Source organism: Cardiocondyla obscurior, linkage group LG17 (assembly GCF_019399895.1).
Source record: "Cardiocondyla obscurior isolate alpha-2009 linkage group LG17, Cobs3.1, whole genome shotgun sequence".
Lineage (NCBI taxonomy): Eukaryota > Metazoa > Arthropoda > Insecta > Hymenoptera > Formicidae > Cardiocondyla > Cardiocondyla obscurior.
The window spans coordinates 5,078,798-5,103,451 of record NC_091880.1 but is presented as its reverse complement, the minus strand read 5'-3'; the positions used below and the strand labels follow the sequence as shown (position 1 = coordinate 5,103,451).

The window sequence follows — 24,654 nt, the reverse complement described above, 5'->3', positions numbered from 1 at the left end:
GTTTAGTCTGAAAAACAGTGATTTTATATAGGCGATAATGTTATGAAGATTGCATCAGAAGCGCAAATTTGTAGGCGCCGCTATTAAAATGTAATAAAAATAATATCATATAAAAATTGCAAGATTTGCAGACGCCACACGTGCCAGTTATCTCAGGCAATGGTGTGGATTACAAGCGTTTAGTCTAAAAATGAAAAAACAGTGATTTTATATAGGCGATAATGTTATGAAGATTGCATCAGAAGCGCAAATTTGTAGGCGCAGCTATACACATGTGCTGAAAAAATACTAAGCAAAAATTTGTAGACACCACATGTATGTCACTTATCACAATATGCACGTGCAAAACTGCTAACATTAGAAAATATAAAATTATCAAGGCTTCCAGTGTTTCATCTGTTCTCCATCGTTATGAAGGTTAATACTTAAAATGCTGACATAATCGCTATGAATTCATTGAACTTACTTAAAAATGTAAACGTAGCAGTTTGTCATATACCGCATATAAAACTGTGGAGCATACATCACATTTTATCATTTAACATATTGAAATCTCGAGAATAAAAATGGATCGACGAGAGCAACAGCTGACAGCGCAAGCAGATCGATTGACTTTAGAAGAATTCAATGCATGGAATCAGCAATGTGAAGAATATATCAAATTATTGGAGGACCAGGGGCGAAATAAACGCGCAAGATTATCAATCGGTGCGAAGCAATCACTAGTTGCATGTATTGCACGTATCGAAAGTTTAAGAGATTTAACAAAACAACGTTTCATTCATGTGGGTGCTGGACATAATACAAAAAATAAAGGACTTCGATGGAGTGAAATTGACACAGCTTTTGAAAGCCGCATATTAACTGGTGTGGTAATTAATTCAAACTATATCGAGCCTCGCAAATTTCTGGAAGATGCGCAAGACATTGTATTAAAGCATGTGCAAAATGTTATGCATAAACATAACAATATAAAAATTAATGTTGTATTTAATGGTGAATTTGTGGCTAACAATAAAACTGCAAATAAAAGTGTGTGCACAAAAAACTGTGAACTCTTTCGTTCAAGTGATCTACAAGAGTGGTACGAGTCACACATTATCGAGCCTATTCTCGCATCCTTGGATGAATTTCAAGAACGTGACAGCAGGTGGGCACTGTCGCGTATACATAATTTGATGATAAATGTAAATAAACACAATCCATTACATGCTGGGTGCCATGTGATATTACCACAGGAAATTAAAATGAAAAGAGCTGTGATAAATATACAATCTGCTGACAATGCATGTTTCGCATGGTCAGTGGTAGCCGCTCTATACCCAGCCGAGAAACATGTGGATCGAATAATATCATATCCACATTATGCGACAGTGTTAAATCTTGAAGGTATTGAGTTTCCAACAACTATGAAACATGTTAAAAAATTTGAAAATCTTAATAATATTTCCATCAACATATATACGATTGAGAAGAAAAAAATTCTGCCAATACAACTCACAGATAAAGTACGAGAGAGACACATTCATTTGTTGTACACACAGCGAGATAATGATGTTGGACATTTTTCATTGATAAAAAATTTATCACGTCTTATAAGTTCACAGCTTAGTAAAACAAAGAGTAAAAAATATTTTTGCGATCGGTAAGTATAAAATGTAAATAAAAAATGTTTTTTTCTTTTATACAATAAAAATTTTTTTTAATGCATTTATACAATAAAAATTTTTTTTAATGCATTTATACTCTTTATTCCAGATGCTTACATTACTTCAGTTCAAGTGAAAGATTAATGGTACACAGCGTAGATTGTGGAAAAATTAATGAGTGTGCAATTATATTACCATGTGATGAAAAAAAATGGTTAAGTTTTGACAACTATACTAGAAAGGAACGAGTTCCATTTGTGGTATATGCTGATTTGGAATGTACCCTAGAAAAAACGAATGCTGACTCCACCACATCTACATGCGCACACCAACATCATAAGGTTTTAGCATAGGGTATTATGTATGCTGTTCATACAATAAGTCGCTATCAATGTATCGGTTTCATCGCGGTAATAACTGTGTTGCATGGTTCGCCGAGGAACTTAAAAATTTAGCGCATAATGTAAAAACAATTTTATCAGCTAATGTACCCATGGCTGATTTTACACGAGACGAGTTGGAAAATTTTAACAAAGCTACACATTGTCACATATGTGAAAAACCATTTGTATCAGATGACATACGAGTCCGCGATCACTGTCACTTAACCGGTCGATATAGAGGACCAGCACATTCAAATTGTAATATAAATTATATGGATTCGAATTGTATTCCCATAGTTTTTCATAATTTATCGGGTTACGATGCACATTTTATTATCAAAGAAATTGCAACTGCCTATGAAGGAACTATAGAACTGCTTCCCATAACGAAAGAGAAATATATATCATTTACAAAAAATGTTAAAAGCACCACTGATAATAGAAATAATTGTATAAAATTAAGGTTTATTGATTCATTTAAATTTCTAAATACAAGTCTTGAGAAGTTAGCATCATTTCTAAGTAAAGATAAATTGCGAGTGTCACGATATGAATTTTCTAATCTAACTAATGAAAATTTTGATTTATTAACACGTAAAGGAGTCTTTCCATATGAATATGTTGATAGTATTGAAAAATTGGAAGATGTATGTTTGCCTCCACGTGAATCATTTTACAGCTCATTGACTGATGATACAGTATCCGAAAATGATTATGCACACGCTATAGATATCTGGCAACGATTCTCAATTCAAACGCTCGGAGAATACAGTGATCTGTATTTAAAAACAGATGTCTTATTATTAGCTGACATATTTGAAAACTTTAGAGACAGCTGTATAGTGAGTTACAAACTTGACCCCGCATATTATTACACCTTACCAGGTTTTACGTGGGACGCGATGTTAAAACACACGGGTGTAAAATTTGAACTTCTTACTGACATTGATATGGTTATGTTTATTGAACGCGGTATACGCGGTGGTTTAAGTCAATGCTCAAGCAGATATGCATGTGCCAATAATAAATATATGCAGTCATATGATTCATTAAAATCATCAACATATTTAATGTATTTTGATGTTAATAATTTGTATGGATGGGCGATGTGTCAACCGCTACCATATGCCGATTTTCAATGGGTTGACAATGTTTCTAATTTCGATGTGATGAGTGTGCCACCAGACTCACCCAATGGTTATATTTTCGAGGTTGATTTAGAGTATTCACAACGTTTACACGATGCGCATGCCGACCTACCATTCTGTCCAACGCGCGATAAGCCACCCGGTAAGCGGCAGGACAAGCTTCTCGCAACCTTATATGATAAGAAGCGTTACATCATTCATTATCGCAATTTACAGCAATGTATTAATCATGGACTGCATCTTACAAAAATACATCGCATATTACAATTTAAACAATCCCCATGGCTACGTGTTTATATAGAACTTAATACCAAATTTAGAACGCTTGCAAAAATGATTTTGAAAAAACTTGTATAAATTAATGAATAATGCAGTATTTGGAAAAACTATGGAGAACGTGCGTAATCATGTTGATGTAAGGCTCGTAACACATTGGGAGGGCAGATTTGGTGCTGAGGCATTGATCTCAAAACCGAATTTTCATAGTCGTAGCATTTTCGCCGAAAATCTGGTAGCGATTGAAATGCGCAAACTTGAAGTGAAATTTAATAAACCGATCTATGTTGGAATGTGCATTCTGGACATATCTAAAACATGTTTATATGAATTTCATCATGAGTACATGCAACCTCTTTATCAAAATAAATGTAAAATTATGTATACTGACACAGACAGTCTTATATATCATATAGAGTGTGAAGATGTTTATGAGATTATGAACTGTGCTGAGTAAAAAAATTGGACAAGGTATACCATACGCTGTAACATTAAACAATAATAAAATCGATTATGTTCATTGGGATGATCCAAACGAGCTCGTAGATCGTCTTCGATTGCTCGAAGCCTCACGCTATGCAGGTCATAACGCTCACGACAATGAGATTTTATCAATTATTGAGGAACTTCGCGAAGTGGGGCTTATTATAAATTGAAGTATGCATACACAATTTAATCATTTGATATCGAAATGCCGATTAACAAGTTTGGAACATTGCTTAAAGATGGTGGAGGAAGCAATACTAATCAACATTATCGATATAATGCGTTAGTTAGAAATTACGTGCGCGATAACGCTCTTTGTGTAACATCCACCGATTACGACGCGCGATCATGCAAAATTAAGCATGTAGCTGAACCTTTGGACGATGATGATGCTGTCAACAAACAATATGTTCAACAAAATTTACAGATTTTAAAGAATGAAATTGTGGAACTTAATAATAATGTTCAACAGAAAGTGCAGAATTTAAAAGATCAACTAAATGAACTGAATAAGAAAATAGAAATACTACAGAGTAGTCTACAGGTTGTGGTAAACACGCTTCGCAATAAATTTATTCGCGGTGAACAGAATTAAACAGCTGCCGTTGCCGTTTGTTGTTGCCGTTGCCGTTGCCGTTGCCGTTGACGTTGCCGTTGCCGTTGCCGTTGCCGTTTTCTATTGTTAATACCGTTTTGTTATCGTTTTCGGTGTTGCTATTGTTCATATTTATGAAAAAAATTTTTTAATAGTGCGGTAAATCTCATAGCTTTAAAAATGTCAAAGAAAATAAGCTCAGAAAAACTACAATTGGTAAACGAATTGCATACACCGGCGAGAAGAAATTTTTCTCGAAGGCGTGTCATAGTGCGCGGGTATGATGACTTGTGGCAAGCTGATGTGGTCGAGATGCGTCCATACACACGTGTCAACCAAGGTTACCACTACATATTCACCGTTATCGATGTGCTGAGCAAGCATGCATGGGCTGTACCATTAAAGACAAAAAGCGGTATCGAAGTTGCAACAGCGATTGCAAAGATCTTTCGCAATAATAAAAGATGTCCGAATAATCTTCAAACTGATAAAGGAAAAGAATTTTACAACGCAAACGTACAAAAACTCTTAAAAAAACATAATATTAACCATTATTCTACATACACTGTAATGAAAGCGTCAGTTGTCGAACGATTTAATCGAACGCTTAAAAACGCTATGTGGAAAATGTTTACACTCAATGGAAATTATAAATGGCTTGATTCACTACAGCAGCTTGTTTTGGATTATAATATGCGAAAACATCGAACTATTGGTATGCGACCTGTCGATGTTACCCCTGCAAACGCAGGCAAACTCTTGGCAACGGTCTACAACCGCATAAAGATTGCTGCTCCAGCACGGTTTAAAACTGGCGATTCAGTACGTGTTAGCAAATTCAAAACAATATTTGAAAAAGGCTATACACCAAATTGGACTACGGAAGTATTTACAATCGTCAAAGTGCAAAAAACTAATCCTGTGACATACTTGTTGGAGGATTCTTGTGGAAAACCTATCGCTGGAGGATTCTATGAACAGGAATTGCTTCACGTAAATAATCCTGATGTATATCTTGTCGAAAAAGTGTTACGAAAACAAGGAAATAATGTTTATGTAAAGTGGCTGGGATTCAATAATTCACATAACTCATGGATATGCAAGAATAACGTTTTATAAGAATTTTATATAATTAAAAATTTTTTTATTAACAATATATAATGTATAATGTATAATGTATAATATATAAAATTTTTTACAACGGTATTTTATAATGCCCCCATGGTAATGTTTCAATAGAATCCTGTATAATATATCGTTTATCATCATATGGACTTAAAGCAGTTTTTTCCTCACGTATAGTATACACTTCGTGCAGCTTAGATCTTATACATGTTTGCTGACGCGTCATTTCTATTTCCTCCTTCAAGCATCGTGTGTAATCATCAAACGTTATCTTCTTGGCGACAACATTACTTTTAACACCTTTAATCTTTTTGTATCTTTTTACCATCTACTCGTAATGCATACATTTTTGCTCGAAGTCCAATAAATTCAGTCATGATCGCTCCATTGTTTTCATCTTTCATCAAACCTGGTACTTTTTTATTGACTTGTGGAATACCATACACATTGTCACAAGCGTAATCACTTGTATCAAATCTATTAATATCACGTTTCATAATCTCATAAACATCTTCACACTCTATATGATATATAAGACTGTCTGTGTCAGTATACATAATTTTACATTTATTTTGATAAAGAGGTTGCATGTACTCATGATGAAATTCATATAAACATGTTTTAGATATGTCCAGAATGCACATTCCAACATAGATCGGTTTATTAAATTTCACTTCAAGTTTGCGCATTTCAATCGCTACCAGATTTTCGGCGAAAATGCTACGACTATGAAAATTCGGTTTTGAGATCAATGCCTCAGCACCAAATCTGCCCTCCCAATGTGTTACGAGCCTTACATCAACATGATTACGCACGTTCTCCATAGTTTTTCCAAATACTGCATTATTCATTAATTTATACAAGTTTTTTTCAAAATCATTTTTTGCAAGCGTTCTAAATTTGGTATTAAGTTCTATATAAACACGTAGCCATGGGGATTGTTTAAATTGTAATATGCGATGTATTTTTGTAAGATGCAGTCCATGATTAATACATTGCTGTAAATTGCGATAATGAATGATGTAACGCTTCTTATCATATAAGGTTGCGAGAAGCTTGTCCTGCCGCTTACCGGGTGGCTTATCGCGCGTTGGACAGAATGGTAGGTCGGCATGCGCATCGTGTAAACGTTGTGAATACTCTAAATCAACCTCGAAAATATAACCATTGGGTGAGTCTGGTGGCACACTCATCACATCGAAATTAGAAACATTGTCAACCCATTGAAAATCGGCATATGGTAGCGGTTGACACATCGCCCATCCATACAAATTATTAACATCAAAATACATTAAATATGTTGATGATTTTAATGAATCATATGACTGCATATATTTATTATTGGCACATGCATATCTGCTTGAGCATTGACTTAAACCACCGCGTATACCGCGTTCAATAAACATAACCATATCAATGTCAGTAAGAAGTTCAAATTTTACACCCGTGTGTTTTAACATCGCGTCCCACGTAAAACCTGGTAAGGTGTAATAATATGCGGGGTCAAGTTTGTAACTCACTATACAGCTGTCTCTAAAGTTTTCAAATATGTCAGCTAATAATAAGACATCTGTTTTTAAATACAGATCACTGTATTCTCCGAGCGTTTGAATTGAGAATCGTTGCCAGATATCTATAGCGTGTGCATAATCATTTTCGGATACTGTATCATCAGTCAATGAGCTGTAAAATGATTCACGTGGAGGCAAACATACATCTTCCAATTTTTCAATACTATCAACATATTCATATGGAAAGACTCCTTTACGTGTTAATAAATCAAAATTTTCATTAGTTAGATTAGAAAATTCATATCGTGACACTCGCAATTTATCTTTACTTAGAAATGATGCTAACTTCTCAAGACTTGTATTTAGAAATTTAAATGAATCAATAAACCTTAATTTTATACAATTATTTCTATTATCAGTGGTGCTTTTAACATTTTTTGTAAATGATATATATTTCTCTTTCGTTATGGGAAGCAGTTCTATAGTTCCTTCATAGGCAGTTGCAATTTCTTTGATAATAAAATGTGCATCGTAACCCGATAAATTATGAAAAACTATGGGAATACAATTCGAATCCATATAATTTATATTACAATTTGAATGTGCTGGTCCTCTATATCGACCGGTTAAGTGACAGTGATCGCGGACTCGTATGTCATCTGATACAAATGGTTTTTCACATATGTGACAATGTGTAGCTTTGTTAAAATTTTCCAACTCGTCTCGTGTAAAATCAGCCATGGGTACATTAGCTGATAAAATTGTTTTTACATTATGCGCTAAATTTTTAAGTTCCTCGGCGAACCATGCAACACAGTTATTACCGCGATGAAACCGATACATTGATAGCGACTTATTGTATGAACAGCATACATAATACCCTATGCTAAAAACCTTATGATGTTGGTGTGCGCATGTAGATGTGGTGGAGTCAGCATTCGTTTTTTCTAGGGTACATTCCAAATCAGCATATACCACAAATGGAACTCGTTCCTTTCTAGTATAGTTGTCAAAACTTAACCATTTTTTTTCATCACATGGTAATATAATTGCACACTCATTAATTTTTCCACAATCTACGCTGTGTACCATTAATCTTTCACTTGAACTAAAGTAATGTAAGCATCTGGAATAAAGAGTATAAATGCATTAAAAAAAATTTTTATTGTATAAATGCATTAAAAAAAAATTTTTATTGTATAAAAGAAAAAAACATTTTTTATTTACATTTTATACTTACCGATCGCAAAAATATTTTTTACTCTTTGTTTTACTAAGCTGTGAACTTATAAGACGTGATAAATTTTTTATCAATGAAAAATGTCCAACATCATTATCTCGCTGTGTGTACAACAAATGAATGTGTCTCTCTCGTACTTTATCTGTGAGTTGTATTGGCAGAATTTTTTTCTTCTCAATCGTATATATGTTGATGGAAATATTATTAAGATTTTCAAATTTTTTAACATGTTTCATAGTTATTGGAAACTCAATACCTTCAAGATTTAACACTGTCGCATAATGTGGATATGATATTATTCGATCCACATGTTTCTCGGCTGGGTATAGAGCGGCTACCACTGACCATGCGAAACATGCATTGTCAGCAGATTGTATATTTATCACAGCTCTTTTCATTTTAATTTCCTGTGGTAATATCACATGGCACCCAGCATGTAATGGATTGTGTTTATTTACATTTATCATCAAATTATGTATACGCGACAGTGCCCACCTGCTGTCACGTTCTTGAAATTCATCCAAGGATGCGAGAATAGGCTCGATAATGTGTGACTCGTACCACTCTTGTAGATCACTTGAACGAAAGAGTTCACAGTTTTTTGTGCACACACTTTTATTTGCAGTTTTATTGTTAGCCACAAATTCACCATTAAATACAACATTAATTTTTATATTGTTATGTTTATGCATAACATTTTGCACATGCTTTAATACAATGTCTTGCGCATCTTCCAGAAATTTGCGAGGCTCGATATAGTTTGAATTAATTACCACACCAGTTAATATGCGGCTTTCAAAAGCTGTGTCAATTTCACTCCATCGAAGTCCTTTATTTTTTGTATTATGTCCAGCACCCACATGAATGAAACGTTGTTTTGTTAAATCTCTTAAACTTTCGATACGTGCAATACATGCAACTAGTGATTGCTTCGCACCGATTGATAATCTTGCGCGTTTATTTCGCCCCTGGTCCTCCAATAATTTGATATATTCTTCACATTGCTGATTCCATGCATTGAATTCTTCTAAAGTCAATCGATCTGCTTGCGCTGTCAGCTGTTGCTCTCGTCGATCCATTTTTATTCTCGAGATTTCAATATGTTAAATGATAAAATGTGATGTATGCTCCACAGTTTTATATGCGGTATATGACAAACTGCTACGTTTACATTTTTAAGTAAGTTCAATGAATTCATAGCGATTATGTCAGCATTTTTAAGTATTAACCTTCATAACGATGGAGAACAGATGAAACACTGGAAGCCGCTTGATAATTTTATATTTTTTCTAATGTTAGCAGTTTTGCACGTGCATATTGTGATAAGTGACATACATGTGGTGTCTACAAATTTTTGCTTAGTATTTTTTCAGCACATGTGTATAGCTGCGCCTACAAATTTGCGCTTCTGATGCAATCTTCATAACATTATCGCCTATATAAAATCACTGTTTTTTCATTTTTAGACTAAACGCTTGTAATCCACACCATTGCCTGAGATAACTGGCACGTGTGGCGTCTGCAAATCTTGCAATTTTTATATGATATTATTTTTATTACATTTTAATAGCGGCGCCTACAAATTTGCGCTTCTGATGCAATCTTCATAACATTATCGCCTATATAAAATCACTGTTTTTTTCATTTTAGACTAAACCCTTGTAATCCACACCATTGCCTGAGATAACTGGCACGTGTGGCGTCTGCAAACCTTGCATTTCCAATGCAGTGCGGTAGCACGAGTGGTATCCGCAAATCTTGCAATTTTTATATGATATTATTTTTATTACATTTTAATAGCGGGGCCTACAAATTTGCGCTTCTGATGCAATCTTCATAACATTACGCCTATATAAAATCACTGTTTTTTTCATTTTAGACTAAACGCTTGTAATCCACACCATTGCCTGAGATAACTGGCACGTACGGCGTCTGCAAATCTTGCATTTCCAATGCAGTGCAATGCAGTAGCATGTGTGGTGTCCGCAAATCATGCAATCTTTATATGATATTATTTTATTACATTTCAATATCGACGCCTACAAATTTGCGCTTCTGATGCAATCTTCATAACATTATCGCCTATATAAAATCACTGTTTTTTTCATTTAAGACTAAACGCTTGTAATCCACACCATTGCCTGAGATAACTGGCACGTGCGGCGTCTGCAAATCTTGCATTTCCAATGCAATGCAGTAGCACGTGTGGTGCCCGCAAATCTTGCATTTCTGATGCAATCTTTATGATATCATTTTTTATTTTAAGACTAATGCTTGTGATCCCCACTATTACCTACAAATGTGATCTATATAAATACCATCGGGTGACAGTTCACTAAATTTATATTTTGTGTTAAGAGAATATGGCTGATTTAAATGCTGTAAATGACAATGGAGAATTAATGGATTTATTTGATGAGGACGATATTGGATTTCCCAACGATAGTGATTATATGAGTGATCAAAGTGAAGATCTTGAAGATTGTATTTCTCGAAAAATAGATTCACCACAACTTTTCGCGCTTAATGGACGTACTAAACATTGTATGTTGTCTTTTTATTATTGCACACCTAGTGAAGCTATTGCAGTATGTGCACCATGTATGATTAATTTAGCTGATGTGGGTGGGCCAATGATTGCCGTTCGCAAACATGAAATTGATAGTCAAAACGCATTATGTGGTAGATCATGTGGTAATTGTGGACTTCCAATGTATATGATAATTCCATGCAACATGTGTCCTGTGTGTGTTGCCTAGGAATAAAACTTACACAGTTTGAAGATTTAATCCCCCACTTAATTGATGCATTTTTATTAGTGGTGGGGATATATATATAAAAAGAATCTCGGAACAATTATATCGCATTAAATGTAACACGCGCATCAAACTGATCTGTTATTACCGTTCTTAATGTGATGGATTTTTACGTGCCAACTGATGCAAATATGGAATTTAATGTGCCGGCTAATACATCATATGCGAGTAATATGAATTATTACACGCCAGCTAATGCATCTAGCACATTGTGTGCGAATAATGAGTGAGTATTAATTTTTCTAACTAAAAAATTTTTTTAATAAAAACTTTATATGGTCATTTTTTTGTTTTTACACTAGCTCATCTAAAGAACATGCAATCCGTATTCTATGTAAGCGATATGCATTGACGGCTACGAGTTATAAATATTTAGAAATTGGTGTTAATGTTGGAACACCTAGTTATGTGGAAATTATTATTGGCGATAATCGAGGATTGGAAATGCCGCTATCTCTCGAGGCTTGGAAATCACTCTGCGAGTATCGCGCAAACATTTTAAGTTTGCTCCACAACGATTTTAAAAATCTTCAAGACTTCGTGTACCTCGGTGCGTTGACAGCCAGACTACGCAACTTTAATGGCATGGATGTCCTGCGGTTTGAATCAGCTGGCAAATGCTTAATGATGATGGAATCGACATTTCTTAAAATGATTGATCTTGATGAGTGTATTACATTAGCGTTTAATAAATTAACATCTTTTCTTAAAATAATTGATTCGAAATTTGCACGATTTGCTAGCATCGCTTTCCCTGCTAATACTCGTGACGAGGTTGTAAGCGCGATACATGCTAGCGATTGCTATGATGGGAATCAAATTGTTGATTGTGAGCTGCTAGCTCTAGTATTCGGAGCGCGAAAGTAATATTATATTATATTATATTATATTAAAACATTTTTATTGCCGTCAAAATATACAAATAATGTTATATTTTATAATAAATATATATAATTTAAATGTTTATATTAAAAAATTTTTTATTGTTGCATTTTTTTCCCCAATATCCATGAACTACTGATTGATCTCATACATATTTCTTTAAAAACTTTATATTAAATGTAAAAGATTTGTGTAAGTATATGTCACATTTTCGAGATACATCTTTTAAATGAAATAATTTCTTAATCTCTCATTGCGTGATAGAATGCATCTTAAGTTTCAAACGTGCTAAACGCTGTAAAAGATTCTCACGAGTATATGTCACACCTTCGGGACTGCTGTTGATAAAAAAATGCTTTCGTTTTTACTTTCTGACTGTCTGCAGTGAGCTCGTAGCTGTTGCCTGTCAGTCGCATGATGATTTTTTCAAGTGCAACACGTCTAATTAAGAGACTTCTTAAATGGAAAAAAAGTGTGCATCGTTGGTACACATTCTCGCGCGCCGCGAGTTGGGGGATCGCACCCCGTTTAGTGCAAGCGGTGTGTGGTGTAGCACACACCAAAAAAACAGTTCAGCTCAATTGAGCTTATATTACGATAACCACATACGCGGTGAGTGCGAACGTGGTGAAATATTGACTTTTGACAGAACACCTCGTTCTGTTCCCGAAAATTTCGTGGGTGACGAGTGTGGGTACGTTATAGACAAGCGGATGAACTTGTGCACCAACGGGAAACGATTCGCCTTTGTAGACAGCGAATTGCCGCCGGTGAAAAAAATGCGGCAAAATTAAAAAACGTAAGTTTTTATTTTATTTGTAATATATATTAACGGTGGTTGCTAGCGCGGGGTGTTGTAAGGGGGAATAAACACGGGTTCTAACTCAGGAGCGTTAAGGAGCGAGGGGACGGGGAAAAAATCCGTGATGAGAGGAGCGCGGGAGGTAGCCAGGTGGGAAGAGACGGGGGTATGAATGGGCGACAGATACCCCCCCGTCTCTTCCCACCTACGGCTTCCTCTCCCCGCGCTCCTCTCATCAAGAATTTTTTCCCCCGTCCCATCGCCTCCCTCAACGCTCCTGGGTTAGAACCCGTGTTTATTCCCTACTGAACGCAACAAGCAGCATCAGCTGGAGGCTGGATCAGCTGACGCGGAGATTATATGCGATAGATTATTTGTCAGTGTTAGAAGCATTAATAAAAACCATGATAAGCGACGTATACGATGTCACCGACTTCCTAACTCACGCGAAAACGGACATTATAAACTTGCGTATACTACCCCTAGAAAGACTAGTAATAGAATTAAGAGAAGCATCGGGACATCAAAAGGAGGAAATCACTTCTCGTTCAGGGTAAACGTACAAAGCTGAAACGACATACAAAAATACGCGGATATCAGCGCATATTATAAAAAAAATGCGATAGTGACTATTATCAAATTCCCTATCGTCAAATACGAATCATATGAGGTAATAAAAGTCGCGCTAGTACCCGTTTTAGAGAAAAAACATAGATTTAAGGTTGTAAACATAAACAATGAGGTAATCGCGTTTGACCGAGATAACGTCAATTATATCCTACTAACCGCGGACGAGCTAAAGAAATGCAATCGTGGGACCAAAATCTACATATGCACGCAGAATCACCCGGTTTATCGCGTGAAGGCGAATGCCCCGTGTGAGATACAAGCGCTCACGAGACCCGAGCAGCAACCGACGCAATGCGATATACGACACCTTACGTCGCGTGCCACGTTTTGGATTACGCTAAACGAGCCGCAGGCTTGGCTATTTTCGACAATAAGCACACAGGAGAGATACACATGCAATGTAAAAACTAGCCGAGCAAAATACTACAGATCAAACGGACGGGAAAATTGACTGTTTACGGAGAATGCAAAATCACCACGACCGACATGACGATACGTACGAGGACAGCCCCTAACGAGACAGACATAATTACCCATTTACCTCTATACAATCTAAGCCTTACACCCGCGAACGCCTTACCGGAAGGAATGAACTTAAAAGAAATACAGCGCGAGACATTTATAAGAAACCCGGTAGAATTAGATAAGTTAAGCGGCGAGCTCAGTGAGTTGGAAAACACCGTGAGTCAGACCGGAGGTATCACCTCACACGAAATAATCGTGTACACCGCGAGCGCCAGTACCACTGTAAGTGTGATAGTTATAATTGCGGTAATTGTAATACTAGGTATAAGAAGATACAACAAGAATAAGAAACCCCCCCCCCGCCTCCTCGCATGTTGAAACCGACCAAGGCGCCCATGCCCGCGTCCGTGTAAAACATAAGTTTATAGTAATAAGCAAGACAAGAAAAATAGAATAAGCTTATAACTACTGTAATAACTTCTGTAACACTACGAGAAGAAGAAAATGGCTCGATTAAAGTCATAGCCTTTTTCTTCCCCCTAGGGGGGAGGGATGTTGTAACCCAACCCCGGCAACAGCAAGGCTGCGCCCGCGAAGGCGCAGGCCGGGTTAACAACCGGCGTCGATCGGATCTTCCGATCGCGGAATCCGCTGACTGATGGACGCCTTGCACTTTTCACATAGGCAATGACCAAACACGGTCACTGTCCTATGTGACCAAAATCCGCGGACTGTTGCTTTTCCGCCTTAGCAACAGTCGCGTATAAAACCCGCGGCCGCCGAACGTCCGCGTTTTATTCTGATAACAACTACGACGCGGTAACGCTGCCCGACGCCTGTACGGTTTCAAGGAAGAGAATAAAGTCAGTTATAATAAAAAGAAGTCTATTTATTGTCCCCTCGTAGGTATACAAGTGTTCCGGGAGGACGGACCCCTTGCACCGTTACCTGGTGCAACAAACCGTCTAGTTCGCCATATAACTCTCCGTTGTGGATAGTCCCTAAAAAGGATGACTCTCAGGGAAATAAAAAATGGCGCCTTGTAATTGATTTTCGGGCACTAAATGAAAAGACTATTGGACACGCATATCCACTACCAAACATCGTTGATATACTAGATCAGCTTGGAAGTGCTAAATATTTTTCTGTGTTTGATCTAGCATCTGGGTTTCATCAAATTGAAATGGATCTAAAGGACAAACATAAAACCGCATTTTCAACACCCTATGGACATTTTGAATATAATCGAATGCCGTTTGGATTGAAAAATGCTTCTGCTACATTTCAGAGATTAATGGACCAAGTTTTGACTGGATTACAGGGAATCGAGTTGTTTGTCTATCTCGATGACATTGTAATTTATGCGCGATCTCTTAATGAACACGCAGTCAAGTTTGAAAGACTCATGAGACGTCTAGAAGAAGCGAATTTATTTTTGCAACCAGACAAATGCGAATTTCTAAAAAGAGAAGTCGCTTATCTTGGGCATATAATCACAGAAAATGGAGTATAACCAGATCCTAAAAAAATTGATGCTGTAAAAAATTTTCCTATACCAAAAACAAGAAAAAATATTAAACAGTTTCTTGGACTTGTCGGATACTATCGACGATTTATCGAAAACTTTTCTAAGATCGCTAAACCTTTGTCAGACTTGACAAAGCAAACTATAGTTTTTGAATGGAAAGAGCAACAGCAAAATGCATTTGACGTACTTCGCAATGCTTTATGTTCAGAACCAATACTACAGTATCCGAATTTTAACGAACCTTTTGTCATAACGACAGATGCTTCAGGATTCGCAATTGGAGCAATATTAAGTCAAGGAAAAATAGGAAACGACCTCCCGATAGCATACGCATCGCGAGTGTTAAATGACGCGGAAACTAAATACTCTCCTACTGAAAGAGAATTATTAGCTCTTGTATACGCTGTAAAACATTTTCGTCCATATATTTACGGTCGCAAATTTACTTTAGTAATGAATCACAAACCCTTGGAATGGTTAAATTCCATATCTGATCCAACTTCACGACTTATGCAATGGAGACTCAAGTTAGCCGAGTATGAGTATCAAATAAAATATAAACCTGGTAAGAAAAACAAAAACACTGACGCATTGTCTCGAAATCCTGTCGAATTAGAACAAAATGTTTATCCGCTACGTGCAAAACGAGCATTATCATCCTCTAGTGAAAACTCAATTGAGCAAGAACACAAGAAACAAAAAATAACGCAGCCTACTTTAAAAAGAGCACGAGAAACCAGCGATTCAAGAAATCCTGCTCCTCATCAAAAACTTAGATCACATGAATTAACTCCATATGATGACAGTGACAGTAGGAAAAAGCAATCTGTAAAAGATAAATTTTTAAAGGCTTGAGACAGTAGCGACGACGATACAGAATCTTATTATTACGACACCGATGACGAAACTGACGATTCAAAAAACTGTCTAAAGGGAGAAAAGAGAAAACATGTTAGTAGCTCATCTGATTATGTTTTACGCAGAAAACGAAAACATAAAAAACATAAAAAAATTATTAAAAATTCAAGTTCGGGAGAAGAAAATAATAGTTGCGACAGTTTTAAAGAAAGTCAAGATGATCACAGCGCCACATCACTTGAAGTAGAAATTTACACCGCCCCTAGCGTCGATCACAAGAAGCTCAAGAGGAAGGAAGACTATACAACGGGTGTCCCTGAAAAACGGATCAACAATAAAAATTAAAATCTTGATGAAATTACACAAATTCCTATGGAAATGGATTCCAGCGATAGTTTTCAAGTCTAAACAAATATTCAAGTACAAGCAGATGTACATGAACCACCAACTTTAAAAAGAACATTACCAAAATCAACTAATTTTAAAAATAAAATCCAAAAAATGCCAGATGATATAGATAACATTAATGTAATGGAAGAAAATATTCCGCTTAATAAAAAAGAACTAGAAGCAATGGAAATAAATGTAGAAGAGAACATAGACTATGTTCGCGCGTGGTTTCGAGAAAATAGATAGTAAACACCAAATTAACAAAGTGATGCCGAACTTTATTTAAAGTTGTTTGTACAACGCACAAGTCGCGCGCAAACTTATGCAAAAGAAATGCTCAAGCGAGAGCGATTATAAAGCGTTGCAGAATCCGGAGTGAGCGGTAAGCACGCGTTCTGGATTGCGACTGATTTCGTTCAGACTGTCGCTAAGCAGGCTCGCTTAGGCCTTTGTTCCTTAAGACAAAGGAGTTCCAGTTTCGGGCTTTCCCGTGGTATCTATAAAAGATAGAGCACGCACTAATCGCAAGTGTCAAAGTAATTGAGAGCATGTTTAGCGACAGTCAAGACGATAACCCGAGCTGTTGCAAGCTAGCTCAGGTTTTTATATGCGATGAAAATAAGAAGGTTTATGCCCTTTTTTCATTTTCAAAACATTCCGCCCGCCTCGTCCCAGCGTTGGACGAAACGAGCGGTTACAATTGTCGGTAGTAGTATGTGTATGTGCTAAATCAACAGAAGAATCAGAAAATTCAAGTGAGCCGTAAGCAATTTTGTTTTAATCAGTAACTGGCATAGGTACAATTTTGACCACGGGTCTGGTAAAAGTAGAAGTTGCGTTGCGTATCGTGACTACCCGCACTTGACCATCCTTGCCGGGATGGGTAGCAATGATTCTTGCAAGAGGCCAAGCCGCGGGCGAAGTATTTTCTGAGTAAAGCAAGCAGAGTGACCCTATTTTTAAATTCTCGATAGTTATGGGCCATTTATTTCTGGCATAAAGCGTCGGAATGTATTCCGCGGACCATCTATGCCAGAAGTGATCTCTTATTTGCTGGATCAATTGCCAACGCGAAAGTCGATTTTCCGATTGATCTCTTAATGTAGGTTCTGGCACGGCATTTAACGCATTTCCGATTAAGAAGTGCCCAGGCGTCAGGGCTTCGTAATCCGTCGGGTAATCGGATAAAGGTGCTAGTGGTCGTGAATTGAAACATGCCTCAATTTGCGAGAGGAGCGTTGCTAGCTCCTCATATGTAAGGGTAGCCTCTCCGATTACACGTCGGAGATGGTGCTTGGCCGATTTTACCGCAGCTTCCCAGATTCCTCCGAAATGAGGTGCGTTGGACGGATTAAAATGCCACTCTATATGTTGGTTAGCAAAATTGTTTAGCAAGGAAGAATCTTGCGTAAGTGAATGCATAAAAGCTCGAAGCTGAGCATCGGCTCCGACAAAATTTGTTCCGCGATCGCTATACAAACGTGCGCATAAGCCGCGACGAGAAACAAATCGCCGAAAAGCTGCAAGAAAGGCCTCCGTCGTGTAATCGGAGACGGCTTTCAAATGTAGCGCCCTGGTTGCGAAACAGACGAAGATAGCAATAAAGCCTTTATAGGCTTTTTGACCTCGGCCCTTAGATGTGCGTATCATTATCGGGCCGGCATAATCAACTCCTGTATTGGCAAAAGGAGGTGATGGCGTAGTACGCATGTGGGGTAAATCTCCCATAAGTGGAGTTTTTATGCTTCTTTTCCACCGAATGCATTGCGGACATTTATGAATGTGACTTTTAATTATAGTTCTCGCGTTAAGAATCCAATAAGATTGTCTTATGGATGCTAGTGTCAGCTGTACGCCGCCGTGCAGTGTTTGCCTATGAAATTTATCCACTAATAGTTTCGCGAAATGAGATTCTTGCGGTAATAGAATCGGGTGTCGATGCTCAAAATCAAAAGGTGCTTGATGTAAACGCCCGCCGATTCGCATAATTCCGTGCTTATCTAAGAATGGAGTATAACGCGACAACCGATTTTGACGTTGGAGCGGCTGTTGTTTTTTTAATATCTTAATTTCTTCCGAAAACCAAGTTTCTTGAGAGGAGATTATCCAATAGGATTCGGCCTTTGAAAGTTCTGATGGCGTAAGAACTTTGCTAGAGGAACTTACGCGCTCGCTAGGTAGCCATCGGCGGCACCAAGCCGATACACGCAAGAGTCTGGAGAGAGAGGAAAAATGAAGCAGGAATGGGTTTTCTTGTGACACGGTTTCCGCAGCATGAAATCGAGCCGGGCGCTTTTCCTCTGTTGTTTTATGTGCTTTCGGTTGGTGCATCTGGAAATTCAGAGTATCATATGGCGAAAGCCATGAAGGACCCGTCCACCACAGCGAGTGGTTTGATAATTCCGACGGAGCAATTCTTCGGGAAGCGCAATCAGCTGGGTTTTCAATTTTTTGCACATGGTTCCAATGTGCTTGTGGCAGCAATTCTTGAATCTCGGTAACTCTATTTGCCACATAGGTGTTCCATCTTGACGAATATCCCTGAATCCAGACTAACGTAACTGTCGAGTCGGTCCAGAGATAGATATCGTCGATGGGGACACTAGCTGCTAGTTTGATTTGATGCACCAGGCGAACCAAAAGAGTGGCGGCACAAAGCTCCAAGCGTGGGAGGCTAATAGTTTTCAAAGGTGCAACTCGCGTTTTTGCCTGTAAAAATGTGACTTTAGCATGGCTAAAGTCTTCGTAATCATCGGTGTTCCACATTACCCGTAAGTACACGACCGCAGCGTAGGCTCTTTCGGATGCGTCCGCGAATCCGTGCACGTCTATTTTGCAACTAGACGACAGAGTCGAGAGCCAGCGTGGAATGGAGACTTTTTGAGCTGTGGCAGCTCCTTGCGGAATTTTTTCCAATATTCCTGATCTTCTTGGCTGAGCGGTTGATCCCATTCTAATTTCTTCAGCCACAATGATTGCAGTAATATCTTTGCTCTAACGATAACGGGGGCTAGCCATCCTAGCGGGTCGAACAGCTGTGCCGTTTCCGAAAAAATTTTCCTTTTAGTAGGAACGGAATCAGGAATGGGGTCAATTTTGAAAAAAAATGCATCGAGTTCAGGTAGCCAACGGAGGCCTAGGATCGCGTGTCCCTTAGCAGGGTGCCACTCCAATGGATTTTTCTGAGTTGTTCCCGGAACAACATTGGCGAGTAATTTCGAACCGATTGCCCATTTTTTGAGCGGAAAGCCGCCCGCCGCGCAAATATTAATTAATTCGCGAATTAAATCACGGACTTCGTTGACAGTTTGAGCTCCCGTTAAAATGTCGTCCACATATGTTTTTGTTCGAAGGACGGCAGCACCAATGGGAAAATGATTCTGCTCATCTTCCGCCAGTTGGCGAATTACGCGAAGCGCGAGGTAGGGTGCCGAAACGAGGCCATAAGTTAGAGTGTTCAGGCAATATTCCTGAACTTGCTCGGAAGCGTTTTCGCGCCAAAGTATTCTTTGCATATCCCGGTCGCGTTTAACAACCAGTATTTGGCTGTACATTTTTTCTATATCTGTGACGACGGCCAGCCGATGCCGTCGCCAATTTGTTAAAATATCGGCTAGTTGAGGCAAAATATTTTGTCCGCATAATAGATTCTCATTTAACGAGCGCCCGTCGGTGAGCGTAGCCGAGCCGTTAAAAACGACCCGAATTTTTGTGATTCTGTCGCTTATTTTTAATACACAATGATGTGGTAAATAACATGCTTTTGTTATAAATTCCGCGGGTATTGCAGGGGACATATGTCCGAGCTCAGCGTATTAATGCATAAATTCGCTATATAATTGTTTAATTTGAGGCTGATTTGCTAGGCGTCGTTCCATGGCTTTTAACATGTTTAATGCTAATTTTCGCGATTCATGAAAGGAGGCGGAGGTCTCCTTAAACGGAAGACGCACGATATAGCGACCAAATAGATTTTGGCGATGCGAATCGACGAACAGCTTATCGCAACGCAATTCATCGTTTGTCAACGCGAGAGGAGCACTCGGCAGCTCCTCTTGTTGCCAAAATTGCCTCACAATCATTTCTAAGTCAGAACTGACTTTACAATGGTGCACTGTTACGTTTGACAAGGGCGGTATCCCGCCCGCCGTGCCAGAAAAGATCCAGCCGAGAGCGGTTTTTATGGCTACCGGGGCATTGTTTTCCCCCTTTTTCACGCCACTCTCAATTACAGAGGCGAAAACATCGGCTCCTAGGATGAGTTCAATGGCATTATTCAAATAATATTCCGGGTCTGCAAGCTCGATACCCGTCAAATGAAGCCAAGAATGAATATAATTTTCAAATTTGGCTCCGCATGTTGCAATGCGAGGCAATATTAATGCTGAAATTTGAAAGTTGTATGGAGACGATGTGCTCGCCTCAAGATTGAGAGTTACGCGACCGCGTGCGCGACCCGTTGCTATTCCACCTATCCCGAAAATTTCGGTAGCATCCGATTCGCGAGGTAGCCGGAGTTTTTGCATCAAAGATTCTGAGGCTAGCGGGACCTCAAAACCAGAATCTAGTAAAGCGCGAATAACATGTTCATTTCCCGTTTTATCTTTAACGTAAAAACGTGCGGTAGCAAGCAAAACATATTTACGCTCCTTTATAACACTGCGCACATGGAGGGCTGTTGCTGCCTGCTGTGGGCCGATGACCGCTGGCGCGGGGAGTGCTACTTGCGCTGCTGCTGGCGGGGTTGTCGGCGCTTTTTGTGGCTTTCTTTCTGCTGTTCTGGGGGCTGTTGCACTTGCACTTGTTGTTCCGACGGGACGGTAACTGGCTGCGGTGAGGGGGGTGCAGGCTTCGTGTATTGTGGAATGATGTCGCTCTTGACAGGTAGCACAGGTTCTGCCGGAAGGACACTCACTCAGGGTATGGTTCCCGAAGCAGTTAAGGCATAGATGTCGGCCAAGCGCAAATTCCTTGCGTGCGATAGGCCCTTTGCGTTGAAACTCGGGGCAACCTAATATGTAGTGTTGTCCGTTGCATAAAGAACACTTCTTCGGCTTACCTTCGCTGATGGAGGGGCTCGCCTTAGCGACGTAAGCACGTGGAGTACGAGGAGTAGATCTAGAAGGCGATTGCTCTGATATCGACGGAGGTGAACGGAGCGCTTCCAATGCTCGGAGTCGACGTGTTCCATAAATGTTTTCACCTTTTCCAGCGTTGGCGGATCACTTAAATTCCCGATATCAATCTCCCACTCCTTTCGCGTATGATTGTCAAAAAGCTCATTGACATGATGAATGAAGAAGTCGTTGTTATCAACCGGACGGCCGATACCTTCCAGTGCTCCTTTAGCTTGTAGCATGCCATTAAAAATTCGACGCATCTCCGCGCTTGTCTCAGATTTCATACGCGGGAGAGCATCGAAGGCGGCGTACGTAGAGCGCACTAAGAGACGTTTGTTTTCAAAATGCTCTTGAAGCATATTCCAAGCGCGCTCATAATTTTCGGCGGTGACAGAGACGTTACGTATCATAAGTTCTGCATCTCCTTTGAGCACACTCTTCAAATAATGGAGTTTTTCAACTCTTGGTAGTTCCTCATCTGCGTCGATGATAGAAAGAAAGAGGTCTCGAAAGGCTGGCCATTCTTCAAATCGTCCCCCGAAGACAGGTAGATTTATACGAGGCAGCAGCTTCTTTCTTGAAGACTCAGTGCTGCTGCTCGTGTTAGCGGGTTTTACACCTTCCTTAATACGAGCAAGCCGAAGATGCTCGAGGACAACCGCGCGCTGCTCGTAATATGCCTCTTCAGCAAGGCTGTATTCATCATTTTTAATCTAGTTTGTTTTGGCGAGGTGCTCCCAGTATTCCGTACGGAGATGGTCATGAATCTTGTCAAATTTGACCCAATTCTGATCGAGTTGCTTTAATCGAGCTTCGATACTGCCGACCGTGAGTTTAGATGAGCCTGCCTTCTTCAGATTTTCTGAAGTACAGGCAATTTTGCCATATAAATCTTGCTGGTTAGCCAAGATAGGGTCCATCTCCTGACTCATGATGCTAAAATTTCACTCACTTGCGCGAATGTAAAAGGCGACACTGACTCGTTTCACGTATCCGGCTCGAAGGACCAAAATTATGTTCGCGCAAGAGCGTGGTTTCGAGGGAATAGATAGTGAACACCAAATTAACAAAGTGATGCCGAACTTTATTCAAAGCTGTTTGTACAACCCACAAGTCGCGCGCGGACTTATGCAAATGAAATGCTCAAGCGAGAGCGATTATGAAGCGTTGAAGAATCCGGAGTGAGCGGCTAGTACGCGTTCTGGATTGCAACTGACTGCTTTTTGGCTGTCGCTAAGCAGGCTCGCTTAGGCCTTTGATCCTTAAGACAAAGAAGTTCGAGTTTCGGGCTTTCCCGTGGTATCTATAAAAGATAAAGCACGCACTGATCGCAAGTGTCAAAGTAATTGAGAGCCTGTATAGCGACAGTCAAGACGATAACCCGAGCTGTTGCAGGCTAGCTCAGATTTTTATATGCGATGAAAATAAGAAGGTTTATGCCCTTTTTCATTTTCTAAACAGACTATGATATGGAGCTGCAACGATTTAATTACCGTAATATAAAAACACCAACCGACAAAACCAGCAACAGTTCAAAAATGGAAAAAATATTTTCGCCACCGTCATATCAAGCTAAAACTAAACCCATAAATTTTGAAAACAAGAACGTTAGCAAAACAACAAAACCTATCCCAGATAAAAGCAAGATTAAGAAACAGTCTAAGAAAAAATATTCAAATAAGAAACCTGTTAGAAAAACTATTAAAGAAAATAAAAAACCAAGAATTACAGAAAATATACCAGTGTTTGTTAATCTCTTGGATTTACGTGATCACATTTGGATGAAAAATAATAACATAATTTATTTTATGGACACAAGATGAAACCCAATAGACGAAATAGGACAAGAATTAATTAAAAGGAAAATATGTTATAAACCAAATAATTTTAAAGGCGTTCTCGGACACGTCTTAACACAACAAAAAAGTAATCGAAAGACTTTTGGCATCATAGTAAAAGATGAATTAAACAACGACATTAAAGAAAGAAATATAAATAACGGATTTAAAGAAATAAGAAATATAATGCTTGCGCAAAATGTTCTTTACGCAGCAATATCTCAAAGCCAAAGCAGCTTAAATATCCCATGGTTTAAAATTCGTAACATTATAAGATTAACATTTTTAAATACAGAAATCCAAATTACGGTATATAAGGGACAAATATGTATACCAGAAATCAAGGATAGATTACGAATTATACGAGAATCACATGAATCAAGCGTTGGAGGACACAAGGGAATTGCAAAAACAGTCTCACGTGTTCGTCATAAATATTATTGGGATAATATGAAGACACAAGTAGAAAACTTTATTCAATCATGTAACAGCTGCCAGAAAAAGAAATTGGTGCGGGTAAAGAATAAGCAGCCTATGATAATTATCGACACACCAATGAACGCTTTTGATAAAGTAACTATGGACATAGTAAGACCATTACCCATAACTGATAATGGAAATGAATTTATTCTAACAATTCAAGATCAATTAACAAAATATTCTCTTGCTGTACCACTCACCTTAGCAAATTCAGAAGAAATTGGAAAGGCATTTACTCGAAGATTTATTTGCCAATTTGGAAGCCCTAAAGCTATTTTGACGGATCAAGGATCAAATTTTACTAGCTCAATGATGAAACAATTTGCAAAATATTTCAGGATTAAACAATATTGTATAACAGCCTTTCACCCCCAATCAAATGGCTCGTTGGAACGAAGTCATCATGTCTTAGTAGAATATTTAAAACATTAT

The 24,654-nt window shown here is 38.5% G+C and overlaps 7 protein-coding genes and 1 pseudogene across 7 annotated transcripts; 3 read left to right on the top strand and 5 right to left on the bottom strand.

Annotated features, from left to right (window-relative positions):
• The first annotated feature begins 393 nt into the window (after positions 1–393).
• Positions 394–1,765, top strand: LOC139109253 (uncharacterized). Its single transcript, XM_070668156.1, has one exon. The coding sequence runs from the start codon at positions 567–569 to the stop codon at positions 1,647–1,649; it is 1,083 nt and encodes a 360-aa protein (XP_070524257.1). The 5' UTR covers positions 394–566; the 3' UTR covers positions 1,650–1,765.
• Positions 1,766–2,142: 377 nt separating this feature from the next.
• LOC139109441 (uncharacterized) lies at positions 2,143–3,913 on the top strand. The gene is made up of 2 exons (XM_070668494.1): positions 2,143–3,400; positions 3,555–3,913. The coding sequence occupies exons 1-2, from the start codon at positions 2,143–2,145 to the stop codon at positions 3,911–3,913; spliced, it is 1,617 nt and encodes a 538-aa protein (XP_070524595.1).
• On the bottom strand, positions 3,909–8,337 carry LOC139109250 (uncharacterized; annotated as a pseudogene).
• Positions 4,148–5,656, top strand: LOC139109440 (uncharacterized). Its single transcript, XM_070668492.1, has 3 exons — positions 4,148–4,492; positions 4,693–4,815; positions 5,210–5,656. The coding sequence occupies exons 1-3, from the start codon at positions 4,148–4,150 to the stop codon at positions 5,654–5,656; spliced, it is 915 nt and encodes a 304-aa protein (XP_070524593.1).
• A 35-nt stretch (positions 8,338–8,372) lies between the features above and the next one.
• LOC139109251 (uncharacterized) lies at positions 8,373–10,069 on the bottom strand. The gene has a single exon (XM_070668155.1). It carries the CDS (start codon positions 9,490–9,492, stop codon positions 8,410–8,412), a length of 1,083 nt encoding a protein of 360 aa, XP_070524256.1. The 5' UTR covers positions 9,493–10,069; the 3' UTR covers positions 8,373–8,409.
• Positions 10,070–17,561: 7,492 nt separating this feature from the next.
• On the bottom strand, positions 17,562–19,550 carry LOC139109439 (uncharacterized). The gene has a single exon (XM_070668491.1). It carries the CDS (start codon positions 19,548–19,550, stop codon positions 17,562–17,564), a length of 1,989 nt encoding a protein of 662 aa, XP_070524592.1.
• A 62-nt stretch (positions 19,551–19,612) lies between these two features.
• On the bottom strand, positions 19,613–20,581 carry LOC139109437 (uncharacterized). Its single transcript, XM_070668490.1, has one exon. The coding sequence runs from the start codon at positions 20,579–20,581 to the stop codon at positions 19,613–19,615; it is 969 nt and encodes a 322-aa protein (XP_070524591.1).
• Positions 20,582–20,599: 18 nt separating this feature from the next.
• On the bottom strand, positions 20,600–22,836 carry LOC139109436 (uncharacterized). The gene is made up of 3 exons (XM_070668489.1): positions 22,687–22,836; positions 22,116–22,617; positions 20,600–21,987 (listed from the first exon to the last, which is right to left on the bottom strand). The coding sequence occupies exons 1-3, from the start codon at positions 22,834–22,836 to the stop codon at positions 20,600–20,602; spliced, it is 2,040 nt and encodes a 679-aa protein (XP_070524590.1).
• Positions 22,837–24,654: the final 1,818 nt, after the last annotated feature.

What these genes read in the sequence shown, in the direction of transcription:
- LOC139109439 (XM_070668491.1), bottom strand. Translation starts at nt 19,550, where the DNA reads ATGTGGAACACCGATGATTACGAAGACTTTAGCCATGCTAAAGTCACA.
- LOC139109437 (XM_070668490.1), bottom strand. Translation starts at nt 20,581, where the DNA reads ATGTCCCCTGCAATACCCGCGGAATTTATAACAAAAGCATGTTATTTA.
- LOC139109253 (XM_070668156.1), top strand. Translation starts at nt 567, where the DNA reads ATGGATCGACGAGAGCAACAGCTGACAGCGCAAGCAGATCGATTGACT.
- LOC139109436 (XM_070668489.1), bottom strand. Translation starts at nt 22,836, where the DNA reads ATGAGTCAGGAGATGGACCCTATCTTGGCTAACCAGCAAGATTTATAT. An exon ending in AGCAACTCGATCAGAATTGG is followed by an intron (nt 22,618 to 22,686) that starts GTCAAATTTGAC and finishes AAAACAAACTAG; the next exon opens with ATTAAAAATGATGAATACAG. An exon ending in AGCTAAAGGAGCACTGGAAG is followed by an intron (nt 21,988 to 22,115) that starts GTATCGGCCGTC and finishes ACGCTGGAAAAG; the next exon opens with GTGAAAACATTTATGGAACA.
- LOC139109251 (XM_070668155.1), bottom strand. Translation starts at nt 9,492, where the DNA reads ATGGATCGACGAGAGCAACAGCTGACAGCGCAAGCAGATCGATTGACT.
- LOC139109440 (XM_070668492.1), top strand. Translation starts at nt 4,148, where the DNA reads ATGCCGATTAACAAGTTTGGAACATTGCTTAAAGATGGTGGAGGAAGC. An exon ending in AGAGTAGTCTACAGGTTGTG is followed by an intron (nt 4,493 to 4,692) that starts GTAAACACGCTT and finishes ATTTTTTAATAG; the next exon opens with TGCGGTAAATCTCATAGCTT. An exon ending in AGGCGTGTCATAGTGCGCGG is followed by an intron (nt 4,816 to 5,209) that starts GTATGATGACTT and finishes GATTCACTACAG; the next exon opens with CAGCTTGTTTTGGATTATAA.
- LOC139109441 (XM_070668494.1), top strand. Translation starts at nt 2,143, where the DNA reads ATGGCTGATTTTACACGAGACGAGTTGGAAAATTTTAACAAAGCTACA. An exon ending in TTATCGCAATTTACAGCAAT is followed by an intron (nt 3,401 to 3,554) that starts GTATTAATCATG and finishes TGAATAATGCAG; the next exon opens with TATTTGGAAAAACTATGGAG.